Source organism: Pyrus communis, chromosome 6 (genome assembly GCF_041283825.1).
Source record: "Pyrus communis isolate YQ-2024b chromosome 6, ASM4128382v1, whole genome shotgun sequence".
NCBI lineage: Eukaryota > Viridiplantae > Streptophyta > Magnoliopsida > Rosales > Rosaceae > Pyrus > Pyrus communis.
Genome location: NC_142570.1, coordinates 22620228 through 22634228, shown reverse-complemented (window position 1 = coordinate 22634228; position 14001 = coordinate 22620228). Strand labels below are relative to the sequence as shown.

At 36.7% G+C, this 14001-nt stretch overlaps 2 protein-coding genes across 2 annotated transcripts; one reads left to right on the top strand and one right to left on the bottom strand.

Moving 5' to 3' along the window:
- Positions 1-6929, top strand: PKP3 (plastidial pyruvate kinase 3). Its single transcript, XM_068450796.2, has 12 exons — positions 1-477; positions 1293-1574; positions 2110-2275; positions 3608-3742; positions 3857-3967; positions 4067-4155; positions 4245-4307; positions 4821-4996; positions 5785-5887; positions 6031-6179; positions 6377-6485; positions 6579-6929. The coding sequence occupies exons 1-12, from the start codon at positions 244-246 to the stop codon at positions 6690-6692; spliced, it is 1731 nt and encodes a 576-aa protein (XP_068306897.2). The 5' UTR covers positions 1-243; the 3' UTR covers positions 6693-6929.
- Positions 6930-7093: 164 nt separating this feature from the next.
- NRT1.5 (nitrate transporter 1.5) lies at positions 7094-12157 on the bottom strand. The gene is made up of 5 exons (XM_068450793.2): positions 12023-12157; positions 11621-11735; positions 9059-9276; positions 8356-8915; positions 7094-8238 (listed from the first exon to the last, which is right to left on the bottom strand). The coding sequence occupies exons 1-5, from the start codon at positions 12047-12049 to the stop codon at positions 7368-7370; spliced, it is 1791 nt and encodes a 596-aa protein (XP_068306894.2). The 5' UTR covers positions 12050-12157; the 3' UTR covers positions 7094-7367.
- Between the last annotated feature and the right edge of the window lie 1844 nt (positions 12158-14001).

The window sequence follows — 14001 nt, the reverse complement described above, 5'->3', positions numbered from 1 at the left end:
AGGAAGGGGACCTTGCAGACTCTAGACCGAGAGAGAAAAATCAGTCCCAACAGTCCGAATCCTGGACCGACGTCTTCCTTTTCATTTGCTCCAAGCCTCCAACGAGACACTCTCTCGTCCTCCTGTTTCCCTCTCCTCCTTCACCACAAAAATCTCTCTCTCTCTCTCTCTCTCTCTCACTTCATTCCTATCATCTCATAAAATTTCTCTCTTTCCTTCTCTCTCTCTCCAAGCTTTTCTTCAATGGCGACTCTTAATGTTCCCGCGAGAATGTCAGTCTTGAAACCTGGCAAGACTAAGGCCGCTGATCGATTGGCTTCCTCCAAGTGCCTGACTGGTTCCGTTGGGTTCGACTGCCGACCCAGAGGAAAATATGCCCACAACCACAAGAACCACAAGCAATTTTTTACTGTTAAATCAATTGGGATCACCCAGGACAGCAGCAGAGGCCATGTTAACGGTCCTCTTGGTGGCGTTGTAAGCTTTCTTTTTCTTGTTTCTGTCTTCCTTTTGTTCCAAGTACTTTTTCCTTGCTTTTCCTAATACGGTTTTTTAACGGCTGTTGATTTTGTTGAAAGCGTTAATCCTTGTTGAGTAATTAAGGGACCTTGCGCATGCTTATAAAGAATTGGGTACTCCCCCTTGCCAATAGGGTTTATGGTTGAACCATAGCTTCCTTTCTGGTATTAGAGCATGATATCCACGTGTTGGGGGCAACGGCCCACCTGCTATGTTGTCTAGGATTAAACGACCACACGTGCGAGGGGTGTGTTGAGAGTGTGAATTCCATGTTGGGGAATTAAAGGATGTTGCATGTGCTTGGAAGGAGTTGTGTTATGCCCCATATTGTGAATTAGTTTTACGATCTAACCTCAATTTTGCCTCGGATTTTATGCTGAAACTGTGAAAACTTCAAATTTTGAGATCATGGGTTTTTTAATTGGTAGGCAACTGAGCAGAAATCGATTCCTTTACTTCAACTAGACTTAAAATCACCTATAGCGTTTACTTATATAATGATTGTTCTGTTTGGTTGCTGAGAAAGTTTAGGATAAATGAACAATGCCTGTTCCTTTTAATTGGCTGAAAGCAGCTTTTCGGGGATTGTTAAATTGTTTACAGCATACAATTTATGAAATATGCTAAATGGATAGTAATGCATTGGGTGCTTACATACTTTTTTCCAGCCTTGTTATCTTTTGTAGTGAAATTTGTGTGTGCCATGAGAGGGCAGTTAATTGTATCAACCATGTGTGTAATAAATCTATAACCTTGAAAGTGTATTGTTTCAGGGGAATCTGGACTCAACTTTTGAACTTCAGTCTGATGAGTATGTTGTGGGCCAGCCGAAGGTATTTTCAGATGGTCAAAGAAAAACTAAGATAGTATGTACGATTGGTCCTTCGACAAGCTCACGTGAAATGATATGGAAACTGGCAGAAACTGGAATGAACGTCGCACGTTTGAATATGTCACATGGAGACCATGCATCTCATCAGAAAACCATTGAACTTGTCAAAGAATACAATTCTCAATTTGAAGACAAGGTTATAGCAATAATGCTGGACACCAAGGTATGCTGAGCACAGTTTTCTTTCATTCTTTACCTGGTTATAGCCTATTTAACTTATAGCTAAGAGCACAGGTTTTTCCAATTGAGAATGGCTGCATTGGATGCTACAATCATTTCATATGCCGTGGATCAAACTAGGATTTGATTCATAATTTAAAAGTTCTCATTTCCTTATATATGATTTTGTATTTTCTTGAACTCAAATTTTCTGTTTCATGTAAACTTTGATTATATTTACCGTAGAAGACTACTCCCAGTTTGTGGTCTGTATACTTCATACTCTGTACAGGAGCTGGAGTTTTGTCTTTCTAGTTTTAAACTTTCTTTAACGTTTACCTATGTGTTAATTTGGATTGGCACTCTCAAATATCTGCTGCACTACTCATAAGAGAACACTCATATTTATCACATTGTATGCAATTTTTAGTGTCTTCTGTGTCAAGGAATTAGTATCTAATTCTCATTCGTTCTTCTTTTCTTTTGATGCAAAACTTTTGAGGTTATAGTTGTTATATAGGTTTTCATTCTTCGTGCAGGGTCCTGAGGTTAGGAGTGGAGATGTACCACAGCCGATTCTACTTAAAGAAGGACAAGAGTTTAACTTTACAATTAAACGGGGAGTTAGCACTGCAGACACTGTTAGCGTAAACTATGACGGCTTTGTGAATGACGTGGAGGTTGGTGACATTATTCTAGTTGATGGTAAGCAAGTTGTATCTCTTGGGTGATAAACTTGTCGATGATTTAATTTTTTTTCGTTTTTCATCCCTTGTGATATGGTCATGTAACTAAAGTGTCAGAAATTTGGAAAATCAAGTTGTTCACTCTTTCGAGTTCATGAAAGAAATTTAGGGCCCTTGTTTATGCACGTAATTCCACTAAGATTTAAAATTCTGTAACTGAGATGTAATTATGCTATAGATTAATGTCTTGTTTAACTGCTGTGCATTATAACTTATTGCTTTGGTTAACTTTGATGGGAAATGCCATATTATAGACTAGACTTGTTTTATGATTAGCTGCTGTTGTTAACCTCAATTTGTTGGGATAGGAGATAGCAAAAATGAACTTGCACTAATTCTGACTGCTCTAGATGCAATCGGAGTAATGTCATACTGAGTCAAAGATACCTTATATCAGGATTCGGGAGTGAACAAGTCAGTCCTTTGATATACATAGAGTCATGTTCTTTTACCAGGTATCTAGCATGTTATTTTCTTTAGAAAGAAGAAAGGAATCCACCTGATGAGTGATCTAGATTGACATGTTACTATGTGATAAGGAACATTTGTACACACACATACTAATAAATGGATTAGGTGCAAGAACACAAGGATGGTAGAAATGGACTTTACTATTTTCAAGAGTGGTGTGGATGTCCGCTCCTGAAATTGCCTCATTATATAAATAACAGCAAAAATTCCGAAGATGGACCCCTCTTTTGAAGAAATGAAAGGGATCACATGTGGGCCCACACCCCAATTTGTCCGACAATCTGAACCGTCCCTTGCGGGTCATCATTCAAAGATCACTTTTTCTTTAAATTTCAGCCAAATGGGTAATGCGGATAATCACTTTGATAATGATTAGTACAATGCTCTTGACAAATACTTAAATTGTAATGAGGTTAATCACATTGATAATGAGGATAATCACATGGCTAAGTGATTCCTGATTTGGCTGATTTTCGCAGGAGTGATTCTTAATTGGAGACCTAAAATTTGACTGGTTCGGATCATTAGACCAAATTACGGGGTAGGCCATCAATGTTGTACATTCCATTTCTTGCAAAGAGGGATCCCTCTTAAGAAGGAATGGGACTCTATATTTATCTCAGAGTGTTTTTTGACTCAGTAAATTCAACTAATTGTAACTGTTACTTTAGCCTGTTGGTTAGGGTTTCTTGAATGGATTCTTAAAGCTCATCAACTATGTTTTGACAGAGCGTTTTTCTCAAACCCCATCACCCCGCCCCTTTTCTTTATCTACTCATTTGTTTAAGGGACCTGATGATATGTCATGTCATTGTGCTAGGTGGAATGATGTCTTTAGCTGTAAAGTCAAAGACAAAAGATGTGGTTAAATGTGTGGTAGTTGATGGTGGAGAACTAAAATCAAGGCGCCATCTAAACGTGCGTGGAAAAAGTGCAACTCTGCCTTCAATAACAGGTATCTTCAGTGTTAATGGTATTTATACGATCACCATTTTCCATTTTGTGTTCACAATCCCAAGGAGGCACATCACTTCAATTTAGTGGTCTGCTATATTGGTCCCTTCTACAGAAAAGGACTGGGAAGATATCAAGTTTGGAGTGGACAATGGAGTTGATTTCTATGCTGTATCATTTGTAAAAAATGCTGCAGTGGTACACGAGTTGAAAGATTATCTCAAAGGTAAACTTTTTAATTTCTTATCAGTTTATCCATTAACATTTTTTCCTTGTGGTCGTTTATAGTACACTTTTAAACTGAATTTATGCACCCCTTCTGTAGGTTGTAATGCAGATATTCATGTTATTGTAAAAATAGAAAGCGCGGACTCTATACCAAATCTTCATTCAATAATTTCTGCATCTGACGGGGTTCGTATTTTTTCATAACATACCCTTAAATCTTTACCATCAGAAATGGTTTTTATCTAATTTTATTTTTTAATCGGTTGACTTTATAGGCGATGATTGCTCGTGGAGACCTTGGAGCTGAGCTGCCAATTGAGGAAGTTCCTCTGTTGCAGGTAATTTGATCACTGTTGTATTTTTCCACTTCCAATGTATCTTAGCTAGAGCATTAAGTGGAGAATTATGTGACTGGACTTTAAGTTACCTAGGTCGTATCTTGCGTGACAATTTATGTGCCTTGATCTCTTGGCATCAACTAATTGAAAAGGTCCAAAGAAAATTGGAGTGAAGGAAAAGGTTACCTTTCGAGGGGCAGGCTTTCCCTAATTCAGTTGGTGCTGAGTAAGCATACCTACCTTTCATTCTCCATTTTTCTTGTGGTGATTAGGGTATCTAAGATCTTAGGAAAATTGACGAGGAATTTCCTTGTGGAGAGGGCACAAAGGATCATTTGACTGGCTGGAACCTAGTGCAGAAACATGGGGAGAAGGAATAACTGAATTATATTCTATCTAAGTGCATTTCTTAATTCTGACCCTCGTCGTATTAAAACCTTAATTTCTATAAATTAAATTTTACTGATGGATTGTGAACCTCATTCTGTAACTAAGTATTCTGTATCTTCACAGGAGGACATCATTAGAAGGTGTCGCAATGTGCAGAAACCAGTGATTGTAGCAACAAACATGCTGGAGAGCATGATTGGTCATCCTACGCCGACCAGGGCAGAAGTCTCTGACATTGCAATTGCAGTAAGAGCAGGTGCTGATGCAACCATGCTTTCTGGAGAAACTGCCCATGGAAAGTAAGTCTTACTTGACATTTGGTGGTCTCAGTATATACTTCTGGATTCCATCAGGATAGAAATTCAAACTATTTACGTGTAGTTATTGCGTCACTTTGATGGTGAAATTTCTCATCAGTGACTGGTGTTATTTTTTAATTCAATCTTTGGATGATCAACAACGATTTTTATTGCCTTATCAAATTTTTGCAAATATCTATAATATCGATTGTCCGACTAATTTATTTATTGCATTTTGACATTATTTTATTGGAAAATTTTGTTTGCACTGCCTGACTACCTTATATTTCATTCCCGGTAAGATACAGTTAGTGCTTAATTTATTCACTTTGTGTGCTGGTCCTGGTTGTAATTTGGTTATCTCATGCATCAGTTTGTCAGGGTTGTTTTTGGATTGTGAGCTTGTTATACCATTACATCAAAGATGAATTAGATTGGTTTAAATGTCCCTCCCCCTCCCCCCCTCCTCCCCCTTCTCTTTTTTCCCTCCTTCCTCTTTAAGTTAGAAACTGAGTTTGTTTACCGCGTGACCAATTCAATTGTTTCCATACGAAGGTTTGTAGTAGTGAGAGAGCAAGTAATCCTATATTTGGGTTAATTTTTTCACTTTAACAGGGGAATCTTATTTGAAAACCTTGGGTTATTCTGTTTATTTTGTTTTCTCTTGTGCATGGCTTAAGTTATTTGTTGGTTTGATTCAAAAATGGAACCGGCTTGTATTTCAACCGCTCACATTATGTGGACTAATTGTGAAAGTGTTTTTATAAATTCTGTGATTCCAAATCTAGGTATCCGTTGAAGGCTGTCAAAGTGATGCATACTGTAGCATTAAGGACTGAGTCAAGTCTACCAATTAGCACTATTCCTCCAATACAACTGAGGACCTTTAAGGTATGCATTGATTTCTTTTTGGTCTGATATTTTTTTGCATGTGTTTACGGAATTTCTTGGTGGCGCGTTGATTGAATTTAAATGTTTTGCATAGGCTGCGGTTAGCCTGATTAATCTGATTATTTAGTGGATGCTTTTCACAGAAACATATGGGGGAAATGTTTGCTTTCCATTCCACAACTATAGCAAACAGTCTCAATACACCCATCATTGTTTTCACAAGGACAGGTTCCATGGCTGTGCTTTTAAGCCATTATCGTCCTTGCTCAACAATCTTTGCCTTCACAAACGAGTAAGCCCAGTATCCAAATAAGTTGTGGTATTCTTTTCGGGTCACATGTTGACGGCAAGCCTTTTCTAAAAACAACTTTTACTTTAGTGTTGGTTTGTGCTTGTACTTTGGATGAAATAGATTGGAAATCCTTGTATAATCTAAAGTTGTTTTCTCCATCCATTCTTAAATTTGTGACACAATTTTGTGCTTAGCAGAGAGAGAATTAAGCACAGATTGGTTCTTTATCACGGTGTCCGCCCCATATATATGCGGTTCTCAAATGATGCGGAGGAGACTTTCTCAAGAGCAATAAAGCTACTAGTGGTTAGTGATTACTGGTGTTGCAATCTGCCTCTTCATTATCTGCTTCGATTGTCATTGTATGTGATCAAAATGTATACATATGTTCATGCACAGGCTAAGGATCTTTTGAAAGAGGGACAGTTTGTAACTCTCGTCCAAAGCGGTGCACAACCAATCTGGCGTAAAGAGTCTTCTCACCATATCCAAGTTCGTAAAGTTGAAGGTTGATTTCAAACGTGTGAGGAATTTTCTTTTTATAGCTGCTAGTATTTGAATTGAAGTTTCAGTTCAACTAGTTGATAAATCTTGTGAAGTATCGTTCCGAGAATGGCTGAAAAAAGACTTATCAACTTCGTGTCCAATACTGTAGAGCAATTGTGTCACTAAGAATTTTAGACGTTTCAACAGTGTCCTGTAAATTTTGGAAAGAATCTCTATATATGGAAAGAGCGAAATCATTACGCATGACCGTGTTTAGTAAACCTATGGCAGATCAAGCTTCTGTGATATAGTTTCCTCTTTTTAGTGCTGTTTTCGGTATATGCTTTAATGTTTATTCGCCGTAGCTGTCTTCTAACAGGAAGAGAATTGTTTTGTATGAGAGTTATGCAGAGCCTAGTGCTAGTCTATCAAGTTCAAAGTGTCCCATGATATTACAATAGGTTTCTCTACAAGCACATGTTAATTCTATGGCTAGCAGTAAAACAAACAAATGAGAATGAGGGGAGATCTGAGACCTAAACCAAAAGTTACCCACCAAACAAGCCTGGATTGAAAAAAGTACGGTGCTGGAGCAGCGCAGATGCGAAGAGAACGCCAACTTTGTGCCAAACTCATTCTTCTTATTTAATATAAGTTGCTAGCATATGTTGTTAACATGTCTGCTTGATTTGAACTTATATATCAGACTTTCAAGTTTCCTTGATCATCATCTACTTCAAATCTTCCCTCCAACTTGATGTTCTTGTACCACTTGGCGCATGCGATGTAGACTATCAAATCTATTGATGTCAAGCCAGCTAAGAGGAAGTAAAACCTATCAAGGTGACCCCTGTTGAGGTTTCCGGGGATCCATCCGGGCATGTGATCCTCAGTAGAGAACTTCATGACCACGCTCACGAGAAAGGTGCTAAAGTAGTTACCGAGCGAGATGGATGTCATGCACAGGGCGCTTCCAAAGCTCTTCAGTCCATCTGGTGTTTGTGCATTGAAGAACTCCAGTTGACCCACATACATGAAAACTTCTGAAGCTCCTATGCATGCATACTGAGGAATTTGCCAGAAGATGCTTAAGGAGCTTGAGCCGTCACAATGCGGGCATTCTTTATCGGCATACTTTAGTCTATAGCACTCAACGATTCCTGCTGAAAGCATTGCCAGGACTGCTATAACAAGGCCAACACCCATTCGTTGAAGCTCGGTAAGCCCTTTAGCATCTGATTTCTTTATTCTGCCTACAAACGGGTCTATAATCCGTCGGTAAATGAAAATGAAAACTGCCACGCTGATGATGTCGAAGCTGGACATGCTCGCTGGTGGGATGCTGAAGTTTGGAATGGTAGTTTTCATGGCAGCTCCCTGCTCTACAAAGAGGGAAGCCATTTGTGTAAAAACGACTGAGTAGATAATTGTGCAGAGCCATATTGGGAGTAATCTTAAAATGCATTTCACTTCTTCCACTTGTGAGATCGGGCAGAGACGCCACGGGCTGCGAATGCCCTGCTTCTGGTAGTCTAAATCTCTTGATGAGATATATGCAGCCCTGTCCAAGAACCTGCAGTTAATGTCGATGGAAATGAGTTAGCTCTGTATTTCAGTAGTAAAAAGAATTAGGTAAATTAGCGAAGTTAAGAACGTAGAATGATTTAAGGAGTTTAAGTTAAACTCCTACTTGAATCCATGGGTGTAGAGGATCTTTCGGTTGCTATTCGAAGACTCATTGTTACTCTCATCGTACAAGTCCTCTTCACCTTGTGGCATATGCGCCCTGCATTTCTTCATCGCTGCAACTAAGACTTGGCAAAACCTCGAGAGGGGATTGCCATTGGGGTTGAAGTGCCTGTACCTAGCAGTCCCACCAAGGAACAAGACCAATGCTGCAAATGCTGACGCTGCGGATGCCCAGAACCCAATAGCCCAAACTCCTTCATCCTCAAAGAATCCTAATATGGTGTTGGAGAAAAGGGAACCGAGGTTCATAGCCAGGTAGAAGTAGCTGAAAAACGCCACCTTTGCGAGCCCTTCCTTGCTGTGCTCCTCATCGTACTGATCAGCTCCAAATGTTGCAATGTTTGGTTGGTACCCACCATATCCTAGGGCAATTAGGTAGATAGAGAGGTTGAACAGCCAAATTTTCCAGCTTGAATGAGATCCACATGGATTTGCTTTGCTGCCACAACCTTTAGGGTTCAGCAAGAAGAGCTGTGAGGACAGCGACAACGATACCAGACCCTGTTGTCAAATGCACGCAAGCGTCATAAACATCGCATGGAAAAGAAAAGTAAGTAATACACAAGGTACTGCGTTTAGTCGCAAATTCAAAACAGAAGCAACAACAACAAAAAAACCTTATCCCACTAGGTGGGGTTACTTACGATGACAAAGATGAGTTGAAAAATGGAACAAGTTTTGTATCTTCCCCAGTACGAATCACTGAGGAAAGCACCAACAAGAGAGAAGATGTAAACTGTTCCGGTCCATTTGCTCACGTTGTTAGCAGCCGTCGCATTGTCCTGTTGCAACACCCTCGTTAAGTATAAGACCAAGTTCACCCCGACTCCGAAGAATGCTAGGGTAGCCAGACCTTGATTCACTGGTTTTTCATTGAACGACACATTTAAAGAAAAGGGTCAGAAGGTTATGATTCAAAAATATACAACGAGTTGTGTCTAAATTATTTATGTCAACCATCTTTGGTTACATGAATTCTTATATAAGTTTGCTACCATGTATCAGTTTTCTTGTATTTCGATGAAATGAAACACAGTTTTTCATAGTTTTCACAAGGCGAAACCAAAAGGCAATACTCATGCATGACGGTGTGGGTTCATACCCCGTTGGTGGCTAGTCTAACATTTAATCTAACAAAATCTATTGTTTGACCCAAAAAAAAAAAAAAAAGAAAGAAAAAAGAAAAAAAAGAACAAAGATTCCAAAGGGCATCACTTTCAGGCTTCAGGTGATCAGAGAAATCGCTTTCCGAGTTGCTTACACAAAGCAGTCAAGACACAAGGATTTTAAGAAATTTGGAAAAGAGAAATCTCTCCGAAAACGTTTCGAGAACAAAATCGAAACCCGTATATGGCTAGAATTGATGAAAAGCATGTTCGACAGGTCTCAATTATTAATAATTGGTCCGCCTTCGGTTTCAATCACAGTTAACCGAAATCAGACTCTTCCTTGCTCCCACCAGAGGATCGGCCGGTCATTAATAAGCATCAGTCATCATACATGTGCACTCAAACTATATATTTAGCTACTTGACAAGCACAGCAAAGACAACCACATAGAGAGGCTCTCTTTAAAAGAGTGATAGAAAGCGCCATAAGAAAATGCTTAAGTCGTAAAGCATGCACTTATAGATGGATTAGGTTCATGTGAAACAGTGAAATTAATGGATGTGTGGCCTGTAACCATTTCACTGCCTAATAGTCTTGCTTTCAATCCTTTGTATATACATACACATATATACACATACATATTATATTATATTATATATACCTATAATATTTTAAAAGAAAAGTTGATTGGTTTTTTCCTTTTAACACCAAAAAGAAAAAAAGCTTTAGGGCGTGACCAAGTTATTTGATTTACAATCATGCTTTGAAATATTGTATAAGGACCTAATTTTACACAACTATAGTAGTATGGTGCAAAGTAGGACATCATAAACCCAATGATAATATTTAATATAACTAAATTCGACAAAATTAAGCGACAAACCTATGTGTTTATAACGTGTTTGTGTCATGATAGTTTTTTATTTTATTTATGAAAGTTGTAGTATGCTTTGTAAAATACAGACATGCATAAAATATATGACATCATATACGTATGAAGATATTTGATTAATTTAGAAGAAATAAAAACTATGTCAATGAAATGACACAAATGCTATTTTTGTACTTCAATCATGTACCTTTATTCATTTTCTTTGTTTTTGTTTCTTTTTTGTTTTATTTTTGTCTGATATTAAAGATTAAAAATTAAAAGTATCAACACATAGTAAAAATGATAATAAATAAAACTGAGAGATGAACCAAGACATATTAACAGGGATCGTTCGAAGTTTGGGTTCTAGCTCCTGCCAAAATTTTAACAAAGATTCTGTAATGTAAATTTTCAAGAAAGACACGTGTCGGTAATCCATGTAATGCAAGATTAAGACACTTATTACGTCTACACGCATTACTTTGAATGCATGCTTTCCTCACCTTCACTCCCTCTCCTCAATTCTCTTGTCATGTCGTCTACCCAGTTCTTCAGTTTTGAGTCACTTCGATTAAAGTAGAACCGAAGGCTAAATAATAAGACGTCTTATGTCTCTTTGCATGAAAATGATTCACCAACACATAGCATTTCGGTGTAATAAAATCATGTTATGTGCAAATAAGGTCACACATAACATTATGTTATTTAATTGACACGCCGTGGTCCTGTTTCTAAATAATGTTTCTCCTCTCGCTTCAGCTATCAATGTCTATCTTTGAAATGGTGATGGGCTGGCTATAACCCAGCATGCAGCAACACTCCTGCAACACTTGGTTTGGTTTTCAGTGCCAAATGTTGCAATTTCCTTCCACTTATATTGTCCTTTTCCCTTTCACCTTATTTATTGAGAATCACACCTCTCTTCTTCAACTGCTTATCTATAAACAAGTATTCATTTCAGCAGAAAAGACCCTATCTATCCAATTTGTTTCAAAAATTCTTGAGAAAAGAAAAAATAAAAGCCACCCAAAAGTAGAGGACCTTAAGACTAACCAATTTAACAATCATATAATATAAACAAAAAAGAAAAAAGAAGTGTGCTTACTACATACAAAAACCAGAAAAGAAAAATCGACTAAGTAATTTATCTTGTTTGTTTTGAATATTATTTTTTCTTGAATTTTTGTTAAAACTTATTTCAAAAGGTTTGGTGATATGGAGCTTACAAAGTATAATGATTCCAGCAACCCATCTTCCAGATTTTGCTCTGATTGCAGGGCGGCCATGCATATCAACCGTACCATCAAGAGTACATGCATCTTGATCTTCTTTGAACTGACCCTGAAAAAGAAAAGGGAAATGTTAATAAACAAATAAATAAACATAGTTACTAGTTTTACACTTATTTTTCGCACAACAATCTTGATATACTCCAAGAATGCATGTTGTCTAATATTTCTTGAGGAGCAAAAAGAAAGTGGTACTTGCTCCGAGAATTTAACATCATATAAGAAGAAAAATTAAGAAAAATGAAGCTTGTGAAGGAGGGCAGGCAGGCTGGAGAGAGAGAGAGAGAGAGAGAGAGAGAGAGAGAGAGAGATCATTGTTAATTTCTAATATGTGCTCACCTCCTTGCAGACCTCTAAGCAGGCCATTGGTTTTTCTTAAAGAGAGAATTGAGGGAATGGCGTGCAGAGGATGAGACGGGAGAGGGAGGTGGTGGTGAGTGACAGTTTGCTAAATGAGAGAATTAGAACTTGGACAAACAAAGAGGGGGGGAGGAGTTATTATATAAAGAAAGGGAGGGGAGAATAAACGGCGGAGATTTAAGAGAAGAAAAAGTGGGGCCACCCACATGACCAAATGATCCAATATTGTGTACGTGCAATTTGTCTGGCTGAGTATTTTGAAGTTAAGAAACAACTGGCTTAAGCTAGTTCATTAAAGTAGTCTGTTTGAATTGAGTAGTGAAGTTAAAAAATAAATATGGGTTAAGTTAGTTGTTAATTAAAGTAGTACGACAATCTATTTGAATTGAGTAGTGAAGTTCAGAAATATATATATAGATTAACAGATTAAGCAAATTAATCAAATAGCTCGTTCATGTATGTGAACTCAATTTTGAATAACCTTAATGACATATTAGAGTAGTTTAGACCAACGCTAAAAATAAATAAAAGGAAAAATTAGGTTCTCATCCCTATTTTTCCAACTCCATTGATTTAAACCTTCTTCTTTTTCAATTTTTGATTAAGGTTCTTAGATTTTAATAAACGTCATTAATTATTTCAATATTAAATATTTTTTATTTCTAAATATATTCATTTAGTGTTAGAAATGTTACATTTAGTATATTTGTATTTATTGCTAAATTTTTTATGATATATTTTTATTTTTAGTTTGTACCCATTTTTAATTTGCAACCCTTTTTTTTAATTTGTACCAATTTTCTTTTCAGTTTTAATTTGTATCCATATATTAATTCATTTTTGTGCCCATATTTTTTATACTTTTATTTGTATTTGTACCTATATTTTTTTAATTTATTTGTACCCATTTTTAATTTTTCTAAATGTATTGATATGTATTTATTTAATGTTTTAAAATATCAATATTTATTTTTTAAAATATGTTAATAATTATGTGGGTGCATTATTATTATTATTTTTGCTATAACTTTTGTGAAGAACAATATTATTACTCTAAAATTGATTTTTAAGTATTTATTATATTTTAAAAATATTATTTGAATTTGTCTAAATTTCCTAATTTTGGGGACTTTTTAGGGACACTAAATCCATAAATGCATGAGTCAAATCTTTTAAATGATGCTAAGGATCTCGATCAAAATATTTAAAAAAAAATAAAGTTTCAGTCTAACAATTAGGTTGATTAGGAGGAATGGAACTAAAATGACCCAAAATAAAACAAGTAGTAGAAAAGAAAGACAAAAAAGGAAAAGAAAAAAGAGTATGCACTAACACCTTAATGACATATTTAAGGATCGCACAAACTGTGAGATGGGAAAACGAAACTGGGAAGGTTTTAATTAGGGTAGGCTTTGGTTATTTTTTTTTCTTTCCAAAAATAGTTTTGCATTTCTCTAGAATAAAGTCTTCTGAATAAATATTGACTCCTTGTTTTGTAACGCATTCCCGATTTGGTGATAGCTACCCAATGCTTTTCCATTTTTCCTGGAAAATTTTCATGTCATGTGATTATCTTCATACACTAACCATACTTTTCCTTTAATTGTTGGTAAATATTGCATATATCAAGAGACCCATTTGGATTTAATCCGACCGTTCTCTGTTAAGTGGATTTAACTTGTCATTAAGCTCGGAATATTCTTCAAGTTAAAAATATCTTCAGTTAGCTCAAGCAGTAAGAAATGATCAGCTAGCAAGGAATAGGGTTACCTCAAGAGGTAAGAAAGGATGAGATAACAAGTCAGAAGTAAGATAAGTGGCATGTGTTCGACCAAAAAAAAAAAAAAAAAAAAAAAAAAGAAAAAAAGAAGAAGATAAGTTGCATGTGGCCCAATATCTTAGTGGATAAAGTGTTGAGTTTCATTAATGCATCCCAGATTTGAAACTTCCCATGCTCT

What these genes read in the sequence shown, in the direction of transcription:
- NRT1.5 (XM_068450793.2), bottom strand. Translation starts at nt 12,049, where the DNA reads ATGGCCTGCTTAGAGGTCTGCAAGGAG. An exon ending in TTCAACTCATCTTTGTCATC is followed by an intron (nt 8,916 to 9,058) that starts GTAAGTAACCCC and finishes ATTTGACAACAG; the next exon opens with GGTCTGGTATCGTTGTCGCT. An exon ending in CTCTACACCCATGGATTCAA is followed by an intron (nt 8,239 to 8,355) that starts GTAGGAGTTTAA and finishes CATTAACTGCAG; the next exon opens with GTTCTTGGACAGGGCTGCAT.
- PKP3 (XM_068450796.2), top strand. Translation starts at nt 244, where the DNA reads ATGGCGACTCTTAATGTTCCCGCGAGAATGTCAGTCTTGAAACCTGGC. An exon ending in TACAACTGAGGACCTTTAAG is followed by an intron (nt 5,888 to 6,030) that starts GTATGCATTGAT and finishes TGCTTTTCACAG; the next exon opens with AAACATATGGGGGAAATGTT. An exon ending in ATCTTTGCCTTCACAAACGA is followed by an intron (nt 6,180 to 6,376) that starts GTAAGCCCAGTA and finishes TGTGCTTAGCAG; the next exon opens with AGAGAGAATTAAGCACAGAT.